The sequence below is a fragment of the Rhinatrema bivittatum genome, chromosome 6, assembly GCF_901001135.1.
Source record: "Rhinatrema bivittatum chromosome 6, aRhiBiv1.1, whole genome shotgun sequence".
Lineage (NCBI taxonomy): Eukaryota > Metazoa > Chordata > Amphibia > Gymnophiona > Rhinatrematidae > Rhinatrema > Rhinatrema bivittatum.
Genome location: NC_042620.1, coordinates 191,548,081 through 191,570,386, shown reverse-complemented (window position 1 = coordinate 191,570,386; position 22,306 = coordinate 191,548,081). Strand labels below are relative to the sequence as shown.

The window sequence follows — 22,306 nt, the reverse complement described above, 5'->3', positions numbered from 1 at the left end:
ACACGCGTTTTCTTCCCCTTACTGAATAAGGGGTAAGGGAAAACGCGCGTCCAATAGCAGGCTAACAGTGCGCTCCATCGGAGCGCCACTGTACTGTATCAGCCTGTCAATAAGGTATACAGGGACTAGGAGGAGCCTAGAGAGTTTCTGTCAGGATAGGAGAAAGAGAGGAACAAGAGAGAGATTCCCCCAGGAGAGTGGCCTGAGAGGAGCAAGGGAGGGGTTTTTTTTTTCTCTGTCAGCTTATGGCAGCAGAGTGTGGAGGTACTGACTGCTATAAGGTGGATTACTATCATTATTGACCTATATCACCATACATTGGGAAGTGCTGTGTCCTTAAAAAAAAATAAAAAAAAAGCTATTTCTATTGGTTTGAAATTATGCATGCAGCAAGTCAATGGAGGCATTGTAGAGAATCTGACTCTGGGACAGAGGAACAGGGGGAATAAGGAATGTGAGCAGTGTTTTGACTCTGGTGATTGGAGTAAAGACTGTTTTTTACTCTTCTGTAAATACTACCAACATTTATACTTCTGAATAAAGTGAAAGCCCTTGGGAACACAACTACTTGTGTGACTGTAAAATCTGTGGGAGAATAAAAGATGTAGTGTTCCCCCAATGGAGAGTCTTGAAGATTAATCTTCACCCCTTCCACCCCCTGAATGGGAAAGGACGCCTCTTATGTCTGTATTTATCCTCCAAAATAAGCACCAGCTGCATGCAAGCAGTCACAAATACTCAGTAGCTGTTGGGTCCCCTCAGAAGACCAACAAAATGTACTTTCACTTCCTTTTTAATTTAGTCATTGACGCAGGGCACAGGAATCATAAAGGGAGTGTAAACCCTCCAAAAATCTGCCTGCAGATTTTAAAATAGGCACAAGATACATAGATACATAGAAAATGACGGCAGAAGAAGACCAATCGGCCCATCCAGTCTGCCCAGCAAGCTTCACACTTCTTTTTTCTCATACTTATCTGTTTCTCTTGGCTCTTAGTAACCTAAGGTTACTATTTCCCTTTCACCCCCACCATTAATGTAGAGAGCAGTGATGGAGCTGCTTCCAAGTGAAATATTAAGTTTGATTAGTTGGTTAAGCGGCAGCATAGCTCTCTGCCGTTGAAGCAGAGATACGCGTGAAGTATTAGTTTTACTTCTCCCCTGCCGTTGAAGCAGAGAGCAATGCTGGAATGAAAGCAATGGCTAATGAAAGCAAGATCATCCAGACATCGCCGAGTTACCCCCCCTTTGCTGCAAATGCTATGAAAGCTCGAAGCGCAGATAATATGATGCAGGAACCTTTCTCCCTTAGCCCGTCTTCCTCCAGAAAACCATTGCTGCCGGCAAAATTTCACCGAGATTGGTGGTCACAGGTGGCGGTCTTGCAGGTGGTTTGGCTGGGCCATGAGGGTTGGAAGTGGGCGGTGAGCCAAGACAGCCACCCTCCTCGTCTAGTTAAAGTCATTGGAAGAAGCCTCAGCCCAGAGCTTCTGCCGCAGGGGCTGAACCCGAGCACTTGGAAGATACCCATTACCTTTCCGGCAGTCCAGCAGTGACCAAGCAGCAGCATCAGACCTGAGCGCAAGGAGTCCATAAAGCATGGTGCCGGTGCTGATCAATTGCCACTGGCAAGGGAATGGTGCTGACAAATTTAAATTTGCTGCTCTAGTCTAGAACATTACAAAAAGAAAAGGAAAAAAAATAAGATGCATCCTGGTGCTTCTGCAGGCCATTAGCTTTTTGGTAGCAGAGGCGCCAGGAAACTTGCAGCTGTATTTAAACAAGAAAGAAACTGAGTATCATCACTGCAGTGGCTTCCTTGCTCAATCAGCTGTTTCCTGTTTCTGGCTGCTCTAGCAGCACTGCCCCTGCTTTAATTAAAAAAAAAAATGTAATTAAACTGTCCCTAAGCAACTTAGAAGGCAAGATACATCAGTGTCGGCACATAGGGAAGGTAATTTGCAAGTCCGTTTCCGCGGGTAAAACAGTGCTTCACCTGGGAAATGGTACCTTTTGAAAATTGCCCACCCAGTATGCGGGTAAAATTCATGCCTCGTGACACCGTGCTATAATTTTACCCACATCTGGGGAGGCGTTTCCATGGAGCAGGGATTTAAACAATACACATATGTTTTTTGAATTTTGAGAAGTATAAGCTTGTTTAACTTTAAAAATATCCGTACAAAAAGGAAGTTCAAAGTTGTGTGGATCCTTTTTCTTGGGCAATTTTCAAAGGGGAGAATTTTGGGACAAAATCCCGGGCTGACTTTGTACTTCTACGGGCAAAAACTGCCCTCAGAATGCAACAGGCACATGGGTCTACGCCCCCCCCCAAGGGATGCCAGCCAGATGCTGAGAGGGGAAGGCAGCCCTAACAGAAGGCTAGATCCAGGCCCACCTCACATTTTAATGCTGTCGTGTGTGCTCATCATTGACGGGGCACAGTTCACGTACAGAAGGTTTGGGTCATCGGCCACACCTTTGGTTTTTGGGCCAGCAGAAGAGCAGTAAACTGGCCCTGTGGACAGCACCTGTGCTTGGCATCCAGGGGTGTCAGAATCCATAGTAAGAGGAGATGTGGCATGCGGGGTGACCAAGTCATTCCAGCCCTCCTCCAGCAATTTCAGTCCTGAAATTCTTCATATGATGGTAACTATACCATGGAGGCAACAATCTGGGCATTTGGCTGATCAAGAATGTCAAGCCAGACCTCATCTTCTTGCAGACAGCGTATCCTAGCAAGGTAATTCTATGGTCAGACCTGGCCTGGCACCACTGTTTATGGTGCCAGGCCAGGTCTGATCCCTTGACAGAGGCATAAAGCTTATAAACAAGGAAATAAAATTGTGCAGGCCTGCACAGAGCAGACAGGATCCATGTATCTGATACACTGCCTTAGAAAAGGCTATCAAGGTGGCCTTAGGAGTGGTTAGGGCTGCTGCAGTTTTAATGAGGGGGGGGGGGGGGACGACGACAAATGGGAGCCACTACACCGTGCCCCAAGGTGGGGGTGTGGGGCACACTCAAGCCATAAAACATGAGACTGACACACTCACCTTGCCTGAGGGCTGAAATCAGGTGTGAAGCTAAAGGACAGGAAGCAGAGATAAAGGCTATTGGTGTGGGTAGCAGTGGCCAGGTGAAGAACCTAGAGACAGTGGTGGCTTTTCACATCAGTTTCCCGCTTGAGATAATGTGTGGGGGGAGAGGGTTCACAAAATGAATCCTTGGAGGCTGCCGGATTAGGCAGACATGGCAGACCTGAGGGAGCTTACCAGTAGCTGGCTCTCCACAATGGAGACTGCTGAGGGCTTCTCAGAAAGGCAGCAGGCTGCCAGGAGTACTGGGAACGTGTGCTTGCGGGAATAGCACCGTGTTTTCTGCTGTATTAGTGTAATAAAGCAGTGGCCCTGTTTTTACTGTACATTGGTACAAAATTGTTTTTGTTTATTTGGCAGTTGGACGGGTTGGGGGAATAGAGCATGCTGGCTGACAGGGTTAGGTGATTCATCACTGTAAAATGGTACAGAAAGTGTTTCCAAACAATTCAGTACCAGAACGTACCCAAAATGCAGCCTTTGCTGATCAGTTTCCTAAAACTTTCCAGAAGAGTCTGTGCCTACTAACAGATATTTTAGCTGCACACATACTTCTAATATATCTTTGAGGAATCGTTGCCTGGGGAGGAGAGTGGATAACTGACACCAACTTATTATTATTATTATTATTATTTTGCCAGCTATTGCAATGATTTTGTTATGCTCTCTTTTAAGAATTGCATCCTTCCCCTTGCTGGCTGCCAGCCAGCCAACTGTACATTAGAGAGCAGAAGAATCCCTTGCCTTTGGGCAGATTAGACATTCCAGCTCACCCATCCATGGAGGGCGATATCCCCATTTCCATATCAATTGCCTTCATAAACTTCAGGGACATCAGCCTCGATGTTGTGAGACCTTGTATTTGATTAGTACAGGAATTATGTAAGAATATGGGCATGAGCTTTTGCAACCCTATAGCTCTTTACTACTGAAGAAGGCCCCCGTGCTCATTTATAATAAACCATTTTAATGTTAGTCAAGTAAAAGTTATCCCAACCTGCAAAGAAACCTCAAAAAACCTAAGGGTTATTTTGTCCATTAAAGCCCTTAAAATGTCAGCATTTTGTCTTGAAATAAGGCGCAAACACCCTGATTTGGAAATCAGCTAATTAGATGTTCTGGCAAAATGAAGCTGTTCTCTTAGACCTCATGTGCTGTCCGATATAAAAACTTGAAAAGAACTGAACTATAACTTAGGCAGTGACCATTCTGTAAGAATAATGGAGGCTTAAATTTCAGCTATTGAATGTCCTGCATTCCTGTATATTGGTACTGTACTAAAAAGACAGCCTGGTGGTAGGTGTTGTGCGCTGTGAATAAATGGATGCTATCACCATTGTGTGCTATGAACTGCAGTCAGGGCTGGTGGAAGCACTAGGCGAACTAGGGCGCCGAGCCGCTGATGGCTGGCATGAAGGCTAATGCGGCTGCTGGTAGACCTTATCCCACTGGCGGCTGAGCAGTGAACTACTGCTGTGCTGTGTGCCAGATACACACAGCAAGAAGATCTGCAGAGCTGTGGTGGAGCTCATGTCACCACGGCCCGAAGAAAAAGGTTGCGTCTAAACCTGCAGGTGCTCCTCCTCCTTCCTGCCCGTGCGGCCCTGGAAGAAAAATGTTGCCGGAGCCACACGGGCAGAAAGGAGAAGGAGCATCAGCTGCGTGCAGAAGAGGAGCAGCATTTACAGGCTGCTGCGAATCCTAAGTCGCAGCAGCCTGAGAAGAGGAGGAGGCCCGGTAGCAGGGCCGCCGCCACGGATCCCACATTGCGGGCGGCCCAAGAAGATCAGGGACGCTGCAGAGCCCATCCTGCAGCGACCCGTGAAGAGGAGGCCCAGAGGTGAGAGAGAGGATGAGGGCCTATAGAGTGTGTTTGTGTGCATGTATGAGATGAGTTGAGAGACTGTGTGTGGGAGTGAGGACCTGAATGTTTGCAGAGACAGCATGTGAGAGCCTCTGTATGTGTGAGAGAGGCAGCATGTGACAGAGCCTGTGTTTGAGCAAGACAGGATGTGGGAGTGAGAGAGCCTGTGTGTGTGAGAGTCAGAAGGCATGTGCCAGTGAGAAACTGTGTGTATGAATGATTGTATGAGAGACAGCATGTGAGAGTGAGAGCCTGTGTGTGTGTGTGTGTGTATGTGTATGTGTGTGTGTGTGTGTGAGAGAGAGAGAGAGAGAGAAAGCATGTGAGAATGAGAACCTGACTGTGTGTTTGAGGGAAGAAGACAGATGGAGAGAAAAGAAATAGACAAAAAGACAATATAAAAGGAATTGGCAAAAAAATAAGAAAGGAAAGGTGGAACAAACAAACCTGTTTCCAACCAATTAGAAAACTAAGATCAGACAGCAATTGTAAAAGAAAAATAAATTACTTTTTACTGATTGGCACCTGTAATCTTTGGGAATGTGCAAGAGTAGCACTTTCTCTATGCGGATCTCACAATGTGCCAGTAGCAGCAATCAGCGCCTTCCCAATAGCCATGTGATAGTGGCAGCAGAGGAATGAGAGAGGCTCCAAGGTTGCTGGCAAAAGAAAGAGTGGGGGGTCTGCCTTTAGTGTGCATGTATATGAATGGGAGTCTGCCTGAGGGTGTGTCTGTGTATGAGAATGAAAGGGTGTCTTCCTGGGGTTTGTATGTGTGAGAATAGGTGCCTGCCTGTGTGTGGTGTATGTGGTGTGAGAATGAATTGGTGCCTGCCTGGGGGTCTGTGTGTGTGAGAATGACTGGGAGCTTGCCTGTGTGTGTGTGTTTGTGTGAGAATGATTGGGAGCTTGCCTGGGTGTGTGTGCTTGTGTGTATGTGAGGGAGCCAGTGAGAATGAGAGCATGAGTGTGTATGAGAAAATCCAGGGGTGTAAGAGTGTGTGTGTGTGTGTGTGTGGGGGGGGTGTGGAAGGGGAGAGAGTGTCTTACAGCCTGCGAGTGTGTCAGTGTCTGTGAGAGCGAGAGGTTATGGTGGGTATAAGAGCATGAATGTGTATGTGACAGAGTATGTGTGAGAGAGAATGGACATGTGAGTATGTGTGAGAGAGAGAGGATACTCTCCTAATCCTCGACAATATCAGGGTGACTGGAAATCAAGAGCTCCCATGTATGGACAGCAGGGGCTTTTTAAAATCCTTATTAGTTTTAATTATTGGGTGTTATTTGATATATGTGCTGTTTTGAAATATTTTATCGGTGTTTGGGAAATTGTAAAAAATGTATATGATTTTAATTAATAGAAATTCTATTTATCAGTAGTTTTAAAATATTCTTTTATTAGTATGGTTTTATTATTATAACTGATGCTTCATGTTGCTTGATTTTATTGTTTTATGAGGAATGGTGGTTCTGTTTTTCCATTGTTAATACACAGAATCTGGCTTCTTGGGGTCTTTATTTTGTATTCTGTATTTGGTGAGAGTCTGTCTCTGCTCTGTGTGTGTGACCGTGATGAGAGATTCTGCTATCATGTAGTGTCTGTATAGGGATCTATAGCAATCGGGTTTGTTTTGTTTCCTCAGTAGGTGGTGTATTGGTATTCTAGGACCCAATGTAATATTTACCCTTGCTTATTCATAGGTAGGGGTATTGTTGTTTGAGTTCTTGGTGTTATTACTGTTATGTTATGATGGGATTGCAGTATAAATTTTGAGTGTCTTTTTTGCGGGGTTTTGTGTTAGTTCACAATCAGGCCAATACAGTAAAATCGGTGGGAGAGCCAGCGCTCCGAGGTGAGCGCCGGCTCTCCCAACGCGCGCCCAGGCCACTCTCCTGGGGGCGTGATCCAGTATTTAAATGAGGGCCTGCGGTAAAAGGAGGCACTAGGGACACTAGCGCGTCCCTAGCGCATTCTTTTTGACAGGAGCGGCAGCTATCAGCGGGTTTGACAGCCGACGCTCAATTTTGCCAGCATCGGTTCTCAAACCCGCTGACAGCCACGGGTTCGGAAAACGGACGCCGGCATAATTGAGTGTCTGTCTTCCGACCTGCGGGCCGCGGGTCGATTTTTAATTTTTTTAAATTTTGGGCCTCCGACTTAATTTCGCTATGATATTAAGTCGGAGGGTGTACAGAAAAGCAGTTTTTCTGCTTTTCTGTACACTTTCCCAGTGCCGGCAGAAATTAACACCAACTTTTGGGCAGGCGTTAATTTCTGAAAGTAGAATGTGCGGCTTGGCTGCACATTTTACTTTCTGTATGGTGCGGGAATAACTAATAGGGCCATCAACATGCATTTGCATGTTGCGGGCACTATTAGTTTCAGGGGGGAAGGGGGTTGGCCATGCGTTTTTGACACGCTATTACCCCTTACTGTATAAGGGGTAAGAATAGCACGTCGAAACCGCTGGAGCGCACTGTTCTGTATCGGCCTGAATGTGTCTGGCAGTGGAAGGTGTTTGTGCTGCTGTTACTGTGAGGTGACACCAGAATTTGAAAATATCTTTTAGTATGATGAGCTGTAAGGGAAACATCCAAGCTCCATTGTTTGGGGGAATTTCAGTGGATGCACAGAGTTACAGAACTGGAGGTGCAGGATTTATATTGACATTCTGTCCCTTCCTATACATTCCAGACTTCACTCTCATAGCCATATAGAATTAGTTGAATGAGGTTAGCAAATAATTTTATAGTAGTTTTACTAGAAGTGTGAAACTGGCCAGCTTTTTAAAAATACGCAGAAGACCCTTTGGACTTTTTTATTAACACTTTTTTTATAGCCAATTTTAAAGCAGGATCCATGCTATAGAGGTGGGTGTGATGAAGAAATGTCATTTTGGCTCCCCCCCAAAATTCTTCTGTCTAGAGAAGCCACTGATTTTCTGTGACTTTAAGCATTAGTACAAGAAGGATTACAGGGGGGAATGCTGGAGAGGCACACAAATGCATTGGCCTCCGGCGCCGGAGACCCTTGGTACGCCACTGGGTGCGAGCCATATGAGGCCACAAGCAGTGGCAAAGAGGAGTGGAGATTTGGCGGGCCGCAAGCAGTGCCCAACCTGCTCGCGACCCAGAAAACCACACAGTCAGCGGGCGTGATAGAGAATGAGGTAGGAGTCGGGGCTGAGACCGGGGGGTGGCTGCGCAACTGGGGGGGAGGGGGTGTGCAAGGGAGAAGGCTCGCCTAGGGCGCCTAATCCCCTTGCACCGGCCCTGATAGCAGAGGGTGATACCTCCATTTTGTGATACAATTCTCCATTTTATAATACAAAGAGAGGCTGTAAGGAGATGGACATAAAGACTAAGAGAGAACTTGGCTGGACAGAGGACCGCCTGTGCATGTGTCACAACACTTTCCGTGATCGAAGAAGGCAGCCCATAATAGCATTTATTTTTGGTTAGGGAGTAAACGTCCCTTAGCCCACTGCAAAAGTCCCCCCACAGAACGTTAGTTTACATATTCTGCAGATGTAGGCAAAAAACAGGGTTATGAAATCTGGGTGGATGCTGGAAAACTATTGAAGCATAAACTGCTCTCTGCTCCCTATTCTAACTATGAGCTTTTTATTTTCACCTGCTATACTGACATTCTACTGACATTCTCTTTCTGTGTTTCTTGTCTTTTCACTTCCTCTTTTTTAGGCATACAGGTAGAGTGGTTTTGTGCATATAAGGTCAGTGCTTATAATGAGATAACGGAGAAGTGTTTTGGTACACTGCGCTACATACTCACTCCTTCCCTGGGACTCTTAGGAAAAGCAAGATCCTCTGCTGTTTACATACATATTCCATAATGATTTGCTTCCAAGTACATTTATAACAATACCTGGACTACACAGCCTGCCTGTATTTCTCTTACTGCTGTTAAATAAATAAAAGGACCTGACGGTCCATAAAGACTTCTGGACTCCCTAGTAAATTAATTTATAAAAGCAGAGAAGGTTTACTTCTGCATATATAACAGATTAGCAGGAATAAACAGCTGTCATGTGGAAGTTCATTGGTTCAATCCCCAAGTTGGGTCTTCTGCTGCTTGGTTTGGCTGGGTCTGGGGATGCTGGAGAGGCAGAGTTGATAGCCCCCGGGGGAAGGAAATAATGGTCACCTCATGGCCAGATTCAGAGCCCCCCAACTGCAGAACAGTGGGAGGAGCTCTGATCCATAGCCCCTGGCCCAGGACCAGGACCAGACTACAGATGTTGGGGGTGGGAGGCATAAAATAGGGAAACCATTCCCAGGCAGTTGTGAATGAAGGCTCCTGGTGCCAGATCCCAGCCCTGATTCTGACTGAGCTGGAAAAACAAAGGAGCAGGAGGAAACTGCTGGGCCAAAAGTCAAGTTAGGCATCAATGTAACAATGAAGCTCGAATCTCTTGCTAGAAGCCTTCAAAGAAGAGTAAAAGTCCTAAAGGGCCTACCCTTTAAGGAGACTGAAGTCCGCTAAAGAAGTAAATATGGTACACAAAATTCTATAGGAGAATATGGTACACAAAATTCTATAGGAGAATATGGTAGACAAAATTCTATAGGTTTGGTCATTCAAACAATGCAAAGATCAAGACAAGTAAACCAAGTCTGGGGCACTTAAATCAATTTGAATGTAGTCCTTAATCTCTTTATGAGTAAGTCTTTAATTTGGTTTATCAACCTTTTAGAGTCCTGTTTAATGACAAAAAAAAATGTTGAAAGTCTTAATCACAAGTTAGAAGAGGTCATGAAGGCTCCAGTGACTTGTGAGAGGTAGGCTACTTCAACTTTTCACTTCCTGAGAAAGGAACTTGACAAGAAATGCTTTTTACAGATGTGGTTTCTAAAGGAGAATCCAACCCCTTCATCACTAACATCTGGATTGCAGATAGAGATCTGAACTTTCAAACAACGGCCAGGAGTAGGTCTTTGGCTTGAGAATAGTCAATCCCAAAATGTAATATATATTTTTTTTAACTTTCAGGTACAGTGAAAGAAGTTTATAAAGTCTCTTAAGGAGAATATTATACAGTAAAAAACAAAACTGTATTCTGTAGTGGGGCAGAACATGAAGTCCGTACAGAGGAATTTCAACCTTGCTGACTCAAAAAGTGATTTCTCTGTGGGTTCAGAATTTGATTCCAGGAGAGCTGCAGAGGATGAAACCAAATTCCTAATGGGTTCTACAGGAATGTGGCATGCTAAGACTCCAACCACAGAGAAAATAACCTTCAATTTAAAAGTAATGTTCTACTTTGGAAGGTATTTAATACTGTATTTTAGCACTAGACACCTGTAGAAAACACCTTAACCTCACCAACCTTTTCTCAATAGTATGGCAGGAATATGTCTTTAAGGGCAGTGCCAGAATCAGGAAGTCTTTCTGGGGTAATTTTGTAACACCCCACATAAGAAAGTTGGCAGATATGTGCATAATTTACACCCTATGAGGATAACTTTCAAAACTGTCCGCGTGCACCTGTATATGCAAAGTTGCTACAGTATTTTATAACCTGTATGCAAATGATATGCACTAGTTATAAAATTCAAGTACGTATATGTGGGCAAACATGCTCGCGTATGTAAAAACAGAGAGCCAAGCAAGTTCAGGACTTATCCTGATAAGTAGCAGCATTTATCCGGATAAGTAGCAGGACTTATCCGGATAAGTAGCAGCATTTATCTGCATATGTAAGATAACCAGGTAAGTCTAAAAAAAGCACTATGTAGCCGGATAAGTTTTATTTGGCTTTGTCAGATAGCTGGGTAAGCCTAAAAAGTGGTATATATCTGGCACTTTTCAGACTTAACCAGCTAAGTAGTGCCTCCTGCTACTTAGCCAGATAAATTGGAATTTAGCTAGATGTGCTGCTACTTATGCAGATAGGTTCAATTTTGTCCATCTGAGTAGCAGCAAATGGACTATTCAACTGGATAAGTTTGAATAAGTCTGAATTTAAATTAAATCACCATACAAGAGAGAAAGGGAAACAATAAATGCATAAAACTTTAAATGCAAAAAAACAAGAATCACAAAAAATTTACAAAATATTTTTCAACAATTTTAATCAATAATAAAAAATTGAGAATGCTTCCATCATATACAAAACTATATAAAGGTGTACAAAACTTAAAAAAAAATTATGCAAAAATTCATTAATTGACACTGGATGTCCCCCACCCCAAATCCCAATCCTTAAAACTCTATGGGGATCATTTATCAACTCACGTTATGGCTTTTTCACAGGCGAAAATGCCTTAACGCATGTGAAAAACACTACAACACATGATGCGATGCTAATTTTTAAAAGGGGAGGGATTGGGGCAGTGTCAGGGGTGGTAATTTTGTGAACATGGGCTGGCTTTGGAGAGCCATAACACATGATATTGCACAGTTTTAATGCTGAGAGAGATAGACCACAATTCTACCATGACTAGTCATTTATGAATACTTCTTCTTTCCTCCTTCTCAAACTGTTCAGTCCTTCTTCTCTAACTTTGCTGACAAAGAATTCTTCGTTTATATGAGAGAAGGTTAATTGTTATCCTTCATTTTTGTGTGTACCTAGTTAAGTCTGAATTTAGCCATGTGCAAATGATATGCACATGTATTTGTACTTCAGATTTAAAGGGATACGCGAGTAGATTTTACTTGCTTTATTTAGATTCATTTCCCCCCCTGTAAGTCACAGGGTTTTCTAACACGTGCGCAGCAATGAAACCATCATGTTTGCCAATTAGCCTACCAGTTCTCCCAGTCCATCTGCAGCTCATGAAGACCCTCCTGGCTCTTCAGCCTGAAGTCCCCTCATTTCACCCAGACCCCTCTGTCCAGTCATTTTTTTACCTTTAAGATGTTTTATGATCATTTACATCAGATATTGAGCAGGAGTAAATAAACATAAGTAAGTTGCCAAATTTACATGTATAAATTGTTTATATCATTAGCAACTTGCTTGTATAAATGTTGGCCCCTCCCCGGAATGCCCCTGACCCGCCCACGTTTTACATGTGTAAGTTATATGTGGACCCTGATTTACATATGCATGCCGAAGTTTTTAAAATAGCATACACTCACCTGTATGCTATTATCCATGCGTAAGTGCTCTTTTTACTTTTGAAAACTCATCTTTCTGTGCATATGTTCACTTTCTAAATTATCTCACCCACACTACTCACACTCAGTTATACCTGTTAATTTCAGAAAAATGTATGCACATTCTTTTGAAAATACCAAACTATACATGTGAGTCCAAACCCCTCCCAAATGCCAGGCCAAGAATGCCTCAATTCAGACTGGGTAAAAGTACGTGCACACAGGCTGTACGCAAGCACCTTACCCACATATCGGGCATGCAAATTTATAATAGGCCATTTCCGCAGATAAAAAGCACCATTTCACCAGTGGGAACGCCTTTAAAAATCACCCTGAGCTGGTTGGGAGTTTGGATTTACACTTGTACGTTTGGCTTTAACAAGTATGCACACAAATTAACTCAGCCAAGTTACACCCGGAAAAGAACAGGGTTAGTTTGTGTGCATTCTTATTGATTATTTTCAAAGTGAATTGAAGTGGTAAGTTCACTTTGAAACTTGGCATAACTTATGCAACTTTGACAATGCATAAGTTTTGTGAGTTGGTCATAAAACAGGGTTGTCCAATGCCTGTCCTTGAGGGCCGCATACCAGTCAGGTTTTCAGGATAACCCTAATGAATATACATGAGATAAATTTGCATACACTCTGGCTCTTATATGCAAATCTCTCACATGCATTTTCAATATAGATTTCCTGAGAACCAGACCGGACTGTGGCATTCAAAAAGCGGAATTGGCCAGCCCTGCTATAAAACTGCCATCCTTATGACTCATAATTTGCAGTTCACTGGCCTCCTTGCCATTATCTTCCACTTTAAACCTTTTCTTCCCCCCAGCCAGTTTTCCTGCTAATTTTTTCTGCTATTTTCTTTCCAGGACAGGTTCGTACTGTGTGTGTCCCTGCAGGGTCTAGGGCCATTTGCCCTTCCTGTTGGCAAAGAAACAACTGGGAAGGCTATGATTTCCAACTGTGAGGAAGCACAATAAAATAAACCTAATTACTCACAAATCCAAATATTTTTTTCTCTGTCTCTCTGGGAGCATGCTTTCCAAGGAACATTTAAGCTTGGTAGACATTACAGATCCCAGGGCATAGGGATGTTAATTTCAGTATCACGGCTGCATTCTATGCACAACCTGCTCCGTCTGGCACCTGCCAAATTTCCCTGTGGAAACAGACTTAGGCTTGGAAAGTGTCTCTCCATTTTCCATTGTATGCATCCTTGATTAAATTGTACGGCACTTTAGATAAATGTGTCATACCAATCCATAAATAATAATGAGAATAATACCTTGGGATTCCAGTAAAATCTGGGCTCATCCACTCAAATTGTAAAGTTAGATTATTACATGAATAAAAATAAGTCAGATAAGTTAGTTTTATTTATGTATTAAATTTGTTTGCCACTATTATATATTCAACTAACTGAAATTTGTCTATATAAAAATGATTATAGATGTATTAATGTATACTTGTTCTAGAGATGGGGCCAATCTAATTTTAGTCGATCCTAATTTAAAAATTATGATTTGACACTAAATTGGATCACTGACAATAAAATACTACATTCTTCCCCATAATGCTTAAATTTCCATTGGAATTATACAATTTTTTTTCAATACTTTTATTGTGATCCAAGCCAGGTTCTCGAAAGCTCTGAACAGAAGGAAGATCAGGGTGGTTTTTTAAATGTGGATATCTCCAAGTTTTCCAAGAAGCACTACTGTATTAATCTCACTTCAAAGTCCAAAAGATGTATGCAGGATATTCAGCTTTTACCCACATAAATCTGGTCCTTTAAATAAATTCCTCCTTTGTTTGGTTAACTTTTCCTTAGGGTCCTTCATTTTCAGTTTAAACTGATTTTCACCTATAAATTCCTGGATTTTTCCAAAGATATTCACCCTAATTTTAGGATGAATAAAAGCTGCTTCAGAGCTGCACATTCAGGTTTCGAGGCCTCCAGCTACTGAGGGCCAAAGTGCATGCTGTGTTTGAAGTCACGCCCTCCACCAGTGAAAGCGCTCGCCCTCCAGTGCCACCCATTGCACTGTTTCAAGTCCTGTCTCCTCACCCTCCAAGCAGCCAAAGTGCAGCCATCTGATGCCATGAATGCGTTTGAAACAGGCTCTGTCCACCAGGAACATTTGTTTAATGTTTTACTGTCCTGGCTTCTGTCAACCAAAATAAACTCCGATATTTACCCGGGAAAAGAACGAGTCATTTTTTTCATCTGATTTTTCTCCTGTTTTTGTTCTTGTTATTATAAACTCTGATAAATGTCCATGAAAAATAAAGAACAGTAAAAACTGAAAATGAAGGTCTCTACTTTTCCTGCACAAGTCAAATTACCCAGACAAAAAAAGACTGAGTTGGAGACGTGGTGAAGGGGGTGAGAGCTTACATATTTATCTAGTTAGTGCCATATTTGAGCACCGTCTGGCAAAATTGGGCAGAAGAGTCTTTCTGCACAAATAGCAGGCTTAAAGTTATCCAGATGTTTAACTATCTGGATATTCAGTAGAAAACGTCTCCAGATAAATTCTGCTGAAAATCCAGATAAAGTTATCCAGATAGGTACTCCATTCACTAGTTTTTTTGAATATGAACATTGTAGAGAATGAAAAAAACCAAAAATAATCCTCCTTACCCATCAAATCGCAGCCCAGTATTTCCAACCGCATCCCAATCCCTGCTGGAGACCATCTCTCTGGATATACCCGAACGTATTGTGCAGGGACAGGGTCAAATCGTCGGATCTCAGGCATATCGTAATGCATGTTCCCCTCAAACAACTGAAAAAGAGAGAATCTATGCTCATCACATGTTGTTGTCTACCCACAGGCAGACACTCCATAAAGCTTTTGGGATTATTAGTAGAAGCTTGTGGTTTATTCCCAGCTTTATGGCTTCACAAAAACACATCTTAATGACACAGTGAAAGATCATGGAGGTGCTATGAAAGACATGAAGTTTCAGCTCTAAGACCTGGAGTTTAATGTGATAGGGAAAGATTATGGTGACTGCGAAGTCTTGGTAGCAATCGTATCCTAGGTCCAGATCACAGGTCCATAAGGACAAGTGAAGTTCAGGTGAATAGCATAAGTGATGAATTTGAGCCTAATTAGGGCTAGGAGACTGCACTATGTTCAAAAAGGAAATACATGCATTTATGGAAGTTAGATGAACCATAGGCTACTTAGCATAAACCATGATGTCACCCTAGGTTTAATGTGTCCTTAAACCATGGCTGTTGGAAATTGTAAGGACATGACAGCAGATGGGCAACTCTACATATGCCCCGTTACTTACTCACTTACTCTAAGTACCTGCTGTTTGCCACTGCTGAAAACAGAATACTGGCCTAAACAGATCTTTCGTCTGACCTAGTCTGGATATTCTTTTGATCTTGTACTCTGCTCTTGGCTAAAGAGGGAGCAGAAAAATTCATTCTCGTTGAATGCTTCCCTATGTGCACTCAGTAAACACAAGTCTCAGTATTTTCAGTGCTACCAGTAGGAGGAGAAAAAAAGGACTTTACCATCTTATGAACAACTAAGATACCAAATTCTGAATGGGACAAATTGTTACCTTGAAAAAAAAAAAAGCAAAGCTGCTCACCTGTAACAGGTGTTCTCCATAAACCAGACACATCAACCACATATGTGGGTGACATCATTGACAACGCTGAGACAAAAAGCTTTCTCAGAGCTCAGAAAAGCCAACAAGGCTTTTTTGACCATGCATGGGTATTCCCGCACAGGTACGTGAATCTCCTCGGTCTTTATAGCAAGCTAATTTTCAGCTCTAAGGGGAGGAGGGTGGGATTGTGTGACTGATTTGTCCTAATGTCCTAATGTAACAGAGAACATCTGTTACAGGTGAGTAACTTTGTCTCCTCTATGGACAAGCAAACAGAGATCATCCACCCAAATGAGAGCTCCAAGCTGAGTGTTGCATGAAAATGATTACGTTCTTACTTTGAAGGAACTTGCAACTCATTTTATACCAGAAGTTGGAGGGTAGAGTTATTTATTTATTTAAAAATATATTCCCGCTCAGTCACCAACTCCTGGTAGTTTATATTGCTATACATATATAAAAATATACATAAAAACTCAAAACATACATAAAATCACTACAATTAACACACTGAGACAAACAAGACATGGCGTCAGCCGTGTCACCCAATCTAATCTATCAAATAAGCTATTTAATACTGCCAAAACTGCTTTCTTGACTTGAAGCATTTTCTAGACAGTAACAAGCAGTAATTGTATGCATGGAAGACCACGTGGCAGCCTTACCTATATCTTTTAAAGGGGCAGAGCATAAGAACACAAGAACATGCCATACTGGGTCAGACCAAGGGTCCATCAAGCCCAGCATCCTGTTTCCAACAGTGGCCAATCCAGGCAATAAGAACCTGGCAAGTACCCAAAAACTAAGTCTATCCCATGCTACTGTTGCTAATAATAGCAGTGGCTATTCTCTAAGTCAACTTAATTAATAGCAGATAATGGACTTCTCCTCCAAGAACTTATCCAATCCTTTTTTAAACCCAGCTACATTAACTGCACTAACCACATCCTCTGGCAATAAATTCCAGAGTTTAATTGTGCATTGAGTGAAAAATAACTTTCTCCGATTAGTTTTAAATGTGCCACATGCTAACTTCATGGAGTGCCCCCTAGTCTTTCTATTATCTGAAAGAGTAAATAATTGATTCACATTAACCTGTTCTAGACCTCTCATGATTTTAAACACCTCTATCATATCCCCCCCTCAGCCGTCTCTTCTCCAAGCTGAAAAGTCCTAACCTCTTTAGTCTTTCCTCATAGGGGAGCTGTTCCATTCCCCTTATCATTTTGGTCGCCCTTCTCTGTACTTTCTCCATCACAACTATATCTTTTTTGAGATGCGGCGACCAGAATTGTACACAGTATTCAAGGTGTGGTCTCACCATGGAGCAAAACAGAGGCAATATGACATTTTTCGTTTTATTCACCATTCCCTTTCTAATAATTCCCAACATTCTGTTTGCTTTTTTGACTGCCGCAGCACATTGAACCGATGAGTTCAATGTGTTATCCACTATGACGCCTAGATCTCTTTCTTGGGTGGTAGCTCCTAATATGGAACCTAACATTGTGTAACTATAGCATGGGTTATTTTTCCCTATATGCATCACCTTGCACTTATCCACATTAAACTTCATCTGCCATGTGGATGCTCAATTTTCCAGTCTCACAAGGTCTTCTTGCAATTTATCACAATCTGCTTGTGATTTAACTAATCTGAAAATTTGAATACCTCACTCGTCGTATCTCTTTCCAGAACATTTATAAATATATTGAAAAGTACAGGTCCCAATACAAATCCCTGAGGCACGCCACTGCCCACTCCCTTCCACTAAGAAAATTGTCCATTTAATCCTACTCTCTGTTTCCTGTCTTTTAGCCAGTTTGTAAGCCACGAAAGGACATCGCCACCTATCCCATGACTTTTTACTTTTCCTAGAAGCCTCTCATGAGGAACTTTGTCAAATGCCTTCTGAAAATCCAAATATACTACATCTACTGGTTCACCTTTATCTACATGTTTATTAACTCCTTCAAAAAAGTGAAGCAGATTTGTGAGGCAAGACTTGCCTTGGGTAAAGCCATGCTGACTTTGTTCCATTAAACCATGTCTTTCTATATGTTCTGTGATTTTGATAATAACAACACTTTCCACTATTTTTCCTGGCACTGAAGTCAGGCTAACCCATCTGTAGTTTCCCGGATCACCTCTGGAACCCTTTTTAAATATTGGAGTTACATTAGCCACCCTCCAGTCTTCAGGTACAATGGATGATTTTAATGATAGGTTACAAATTTTTACTAATAGGTCTGAAATTTCATTTTTTAGTTCCTTCAGAACTCTGGGGTGTATACCATCCGGTCCAGGTGATTTACTTCTCTTCAGTTTGACAATCAAGCCTACCACATCTTCTAGGTTCACAGTGATTTGGTTCAGTCCATCTGAATCATCACCCATGAAAACCTTGTCTGATACAGGTATCTTCCCAACATCCTCTTCAGTAAACTCTGAAGCAAAAAATCATTTAATCTTTCCACGATGGCCTTATCTTTTCCAATTGCCCCTTTATCCCCTCGATCATCTAATAGTCCAACTGACTCCCTCACAGGCTTTCTGCTTCAGATTATTATGGAAAATGTGAGACTAGGGAGAGTACAATACCAAGGCTTGTAGCTCTCTTATTCTCTGGGTAGATGTCACTGCTATTAAAAATAAATCTTTCCACAAAAGGAAGTTTAGTTCTGCCTTCACCATAGGTGCAAATGGTGGTTTCATGAGAAGAGCTAGAACTACGTGGTTTAAGATGATTTAGTTATTTTGTGAATCTGGTAATTCTAGGCTGATGAGAAATAGGAAGACCTTTGACATTTTCATGGCAAGCAATCATACCACTGAGATGAACTCTGACAGTCTTCATTCCTGATTTAGAAAGTCTTAATAGGTATGACATGGAACAGGACATGTAAAGGGATCTTGTTGATGAGCAGAGCACAAAATAGTGAACCTTTTCCATTTGAAGTTATAAGATTCTCTCATTGAGATGCTAGGAGAACTTTGCCCACTTCAGAAGGCAAATGTAGATAAGATATCAACTTGCTTTTAACATCCATGCAACCAGAACTAATGACTAAAGGTTGTAATGTTGGAGATTCCTATAACTCTACATTATCACGGATGGGAACTTTACTAGATATTGGTTAGGCATTGTGGCCATGGAAACCAAACTTAGCAAGGCCAAAATGGGGCTATTAAAATCATTTGACACTTTTCCTTTCTTAACTTCTGAAGTGCTTTGTTTATAAGAGTAATTAGGGGACAAGCATTCAGCAGTCCTTGATTCCACAGAAATTGAAAAGGTATCTGCTGCCAGACTGACCTCTGCTGGCACTTTGCTGGCACAGTGACTGGCTGGAGGTCCCCCAAGACAGGCTTGGGAACCTTTGATACAGAGCATGGCCACATGGTTATCTTTTTGAATTAAGACAATTTGTTCTGTAACCAGGAACTGAATTCTTTGAAAGTGCTGAAGATGTCTCCCAATTCTAGATGGATCACTTGAAGTAATTTTTCCATTGGCAACCAGGTTCCTTGAGAATATAGTGATTGAAATGAACTTGCCAACCTTGATTAGAAGCATCTTTAGTTATTATTTTCTGAAACGGAGGTTCATGAAAAAACTGACCTCTGCACAGGTTGGAATAATTAACAACCATGTCAGAGAGTGGTGAGTATTTGCATCTTGTGAGAAACGGTTGGAAATATTGGTTCCATAGAATTTAAGTGCCACTGAACTGATCTCATGAGAAAGCAAACAAAATGTGTGACATAGATTGTTGATGCCATGTGACCCAACATCTGTATAAACAGCTGGGCTTCATTTGAAGATTGTCAGGATTATGCTCATCAAAATGTTTGTACTCTGTTGAGGAACAAAAGCTTTCTTTTGTGCTGTATCCAGATGAGGTCCTATAAAGTTTATTACTTAACAGGATTCTATCTTGAATTTTGGGAGACTGATGATGAAACGCAAGGATTGAAGAGTTTTCATCATACCAAATGTGAAGGATTAGGCCTACAGATGGGCTCTGCTTGGTATGAGCCAGTCATCTAGGCAGGGGAAAATACATATATTGTGCAGCCTTAGATGAGCAGCAATTACTGCAAGGCATTTCATGAAGACTCTGGGAGCTGATAAGAGGCCGAAAGGAAGAACTCAATACTGATAGTTATTGTTCCCTTTGGTGAAACATAGAAACTTTTTGTAATTCATGTGACTTGGAATGTGTATATAATTATCTTTGAGATTTAGGGTAGATAATTAGTCATGTATCTACATTTAAGGGAGGATGATACTTAAGAAGTTCATTTTGAACTATTCTTTCTTGGTACTGAGGAGCCTTTGTCCAATTTTAATGTTCTGCATTGAAACTAGAGTCTCTGACTGAGAAGGTGTCTGTATGGAACATGGTGACATGATTTTGCTTGTGGCTGGTGTGGATAACTTTTCAGCATGAAGGAGGGATTCTGTTGAAGGAGGCTATTTGTAGGTCAAGGGAGCACCTGTCAGTGTGGAACGCATATATTTCAGCACCGAGTTGCTGGACTTAGTGTCACCATTTTTGGAAGGTGAATGGCGCTTGCGCTGAGACCTTTTCGACTCATGGCACCAATCGTGAGAGGACTGCACCTTTTCAGATTTAGGAAATGGCCTCTGCACCAAAGAATACTTTACTTAACTGCAAAGGACATCTGAGAAGAGTTCAGAAACTCCTTGAACTTCTTGAGGGAGACATGAAAGCACAGGCAGTGCAGTTTGGCATGTCCTGAGAAGGCCCCGGAAAATAGAGACATCTGTCATGCTGATCTGATAGGGTCATTTTGAAAGAGCAACATGGATATCTATTGAACCCCTTTTTTTTGTCTGCCATTTCATAGAGGACCGATGCCAAATCTATCTCAGTTTTGAAGAGAAAATAATTTTCTTTTGTATATGAAACAATGAAAAATAAATAACTTGGATGAAGATTAAACAAAATTATTCAAAGAAAGGAAAAACTCTATCAGGAAAGAAAAGATTATGAGCAGGTTGAAAAGAGAGCTAAAAAAATGTCCTTTTACTTTAGCAGAAGAAAAAAGACAGAGGAGACCCGCATAGTGGCGATTGTATGGGAACACCCACACATGCTCAGAGAAACATCTTGGTTTTTCTGAGCTCTGAGAGAGCTTTTCCATCTCAGTGCCACCAGATAACATCACCCACTTATGTGTCTGATCTTTGTCTTGCTTGTCCATGGAGAAAATAAAGTTTGTACCAAGTACAAGACAGAAATTTTATTTCAGCACAGATCCAGAATTTGGCAAGCTCTTTTTTTATTATTATTATTTTAAATGGACATTTCTTCCCACTTCAACTAATTCTCTTCTCGCCAGCTTAGAGGCAAGATATGGCATTGTGGAGTTCTCTCTAGGCTTGACTGCTTCAGTTAATAGCAGCTTCTCAGAAAACCTAACCTAAAATTTCCTAACGAGCTTGTCCCTTAAAATTCAACAACTGCAACAGCAAAAGACAAGAGCTGGCAGGAAATAAGTGGATTCCACTTTTTAGTAGTTGCAGAAAGACATGTCTCTCAGCTCACCCTTTCTGAGAAAACTGTTTTAAGAAAACAGTCACATTCTACCCATGTCATTCACCTCCATAGACTTCAGTGCTATTGTTTATCAGTGACTCAGCAGGCTGAGAGTAAGGATGTCAACTTTTGCAGGTCTAATTCCTGGCTTGATCTCAGAGGACTTTTCAACATACATTCCTCTCCCATCTCTATCGCTGGGTTCCTTTCAGATTTCTCCCTCCCCATCTCTCAACATTCATTTTCCCCTCTCCTTCACCCTTCAGGTTCCTCCCTTCTTTCATTCCTCTCTTCCTCCCTTCTCCTTTTCGGTTTCCTTCTCTCCTCTGTCTCCCACGTTTCCGGTTCCTATCCTCCTTCCTTCTTTCTTTCAGGGTGCTCTCTGCCTTTCCTGTTTCTCTCTGCTCTTGGTCCCGCAGAAGGCAGATTGCCATTAGGCCTGCATTCTCTGTCCCTATGGCTGTTCCTCCTCACCAATACATGCCTCATTTTTAAACAGGAAGCATGCGAGGGAAGGGGGAGAAGCCCCCACAGGGATCAGGAGCACGCAGACTCATTGGGTCCCCATACTGCCACTCTGACCACTGATGCGACTGCAGGAGGGCATCAAAGCGGGTAGAGGAGGAAGCGAAGGAGTGAGTTCTTGATGTGGCTCTTATTTAAAATGTGACGGGCCAGGCCACAGCCAGTTCTTCTCTCCTTGGGACTGAAGAGGAGTGGGGAGAAGTACTGCCCCCCACTCCTTTTTCATCTTAAAGCTTGCTGCTGCTGCTGCCGCAGCCTTAAACCTCAGCCTCTTTCTGCCCTCCTCTGGAAATAGCTCTGTACCGCACATGTTCACTCATCCAACCCGCTTTCCTGGCAACATCTACTCAGTCAAAGAGAGTTGGCAATTCTAAAGGAAGACAGGAAGGAAAGTACACTTCTGTGAAGTTCTGGTCATTTGGGCTGGTAGCCTGAGTAACACCAGCCAAAAGAGCACAAGGAAATTATGAGTGGATCAGAGAAAT

General features: G+C 42.3%; 1 protein-coding gene across 2 annotated transcripts in view; it reads right to left on the bottom strand.

Annotated features, from left to right (window-relative positions):
- The window catches only part of NRP2 (neuropilin 2), a 277,836-nt gene that overhangs the window by 100,889 nt on the left and 154,641 nt on the right, over positions 1-22,306 (bottom strand). For both annotated transcript variants that reach the window (XM_029606320.1, XM_029606319.1), the window contains exon 10: positions 14,738-14,882. In XM_029606320.1, the coding sequence (XP_029462180.1) occupies positions 14,738-14,882 (145 nt within the window). The remainder of the gene's footprint in view (positions 1-14,737; positions 14,883-22,306) is intronic.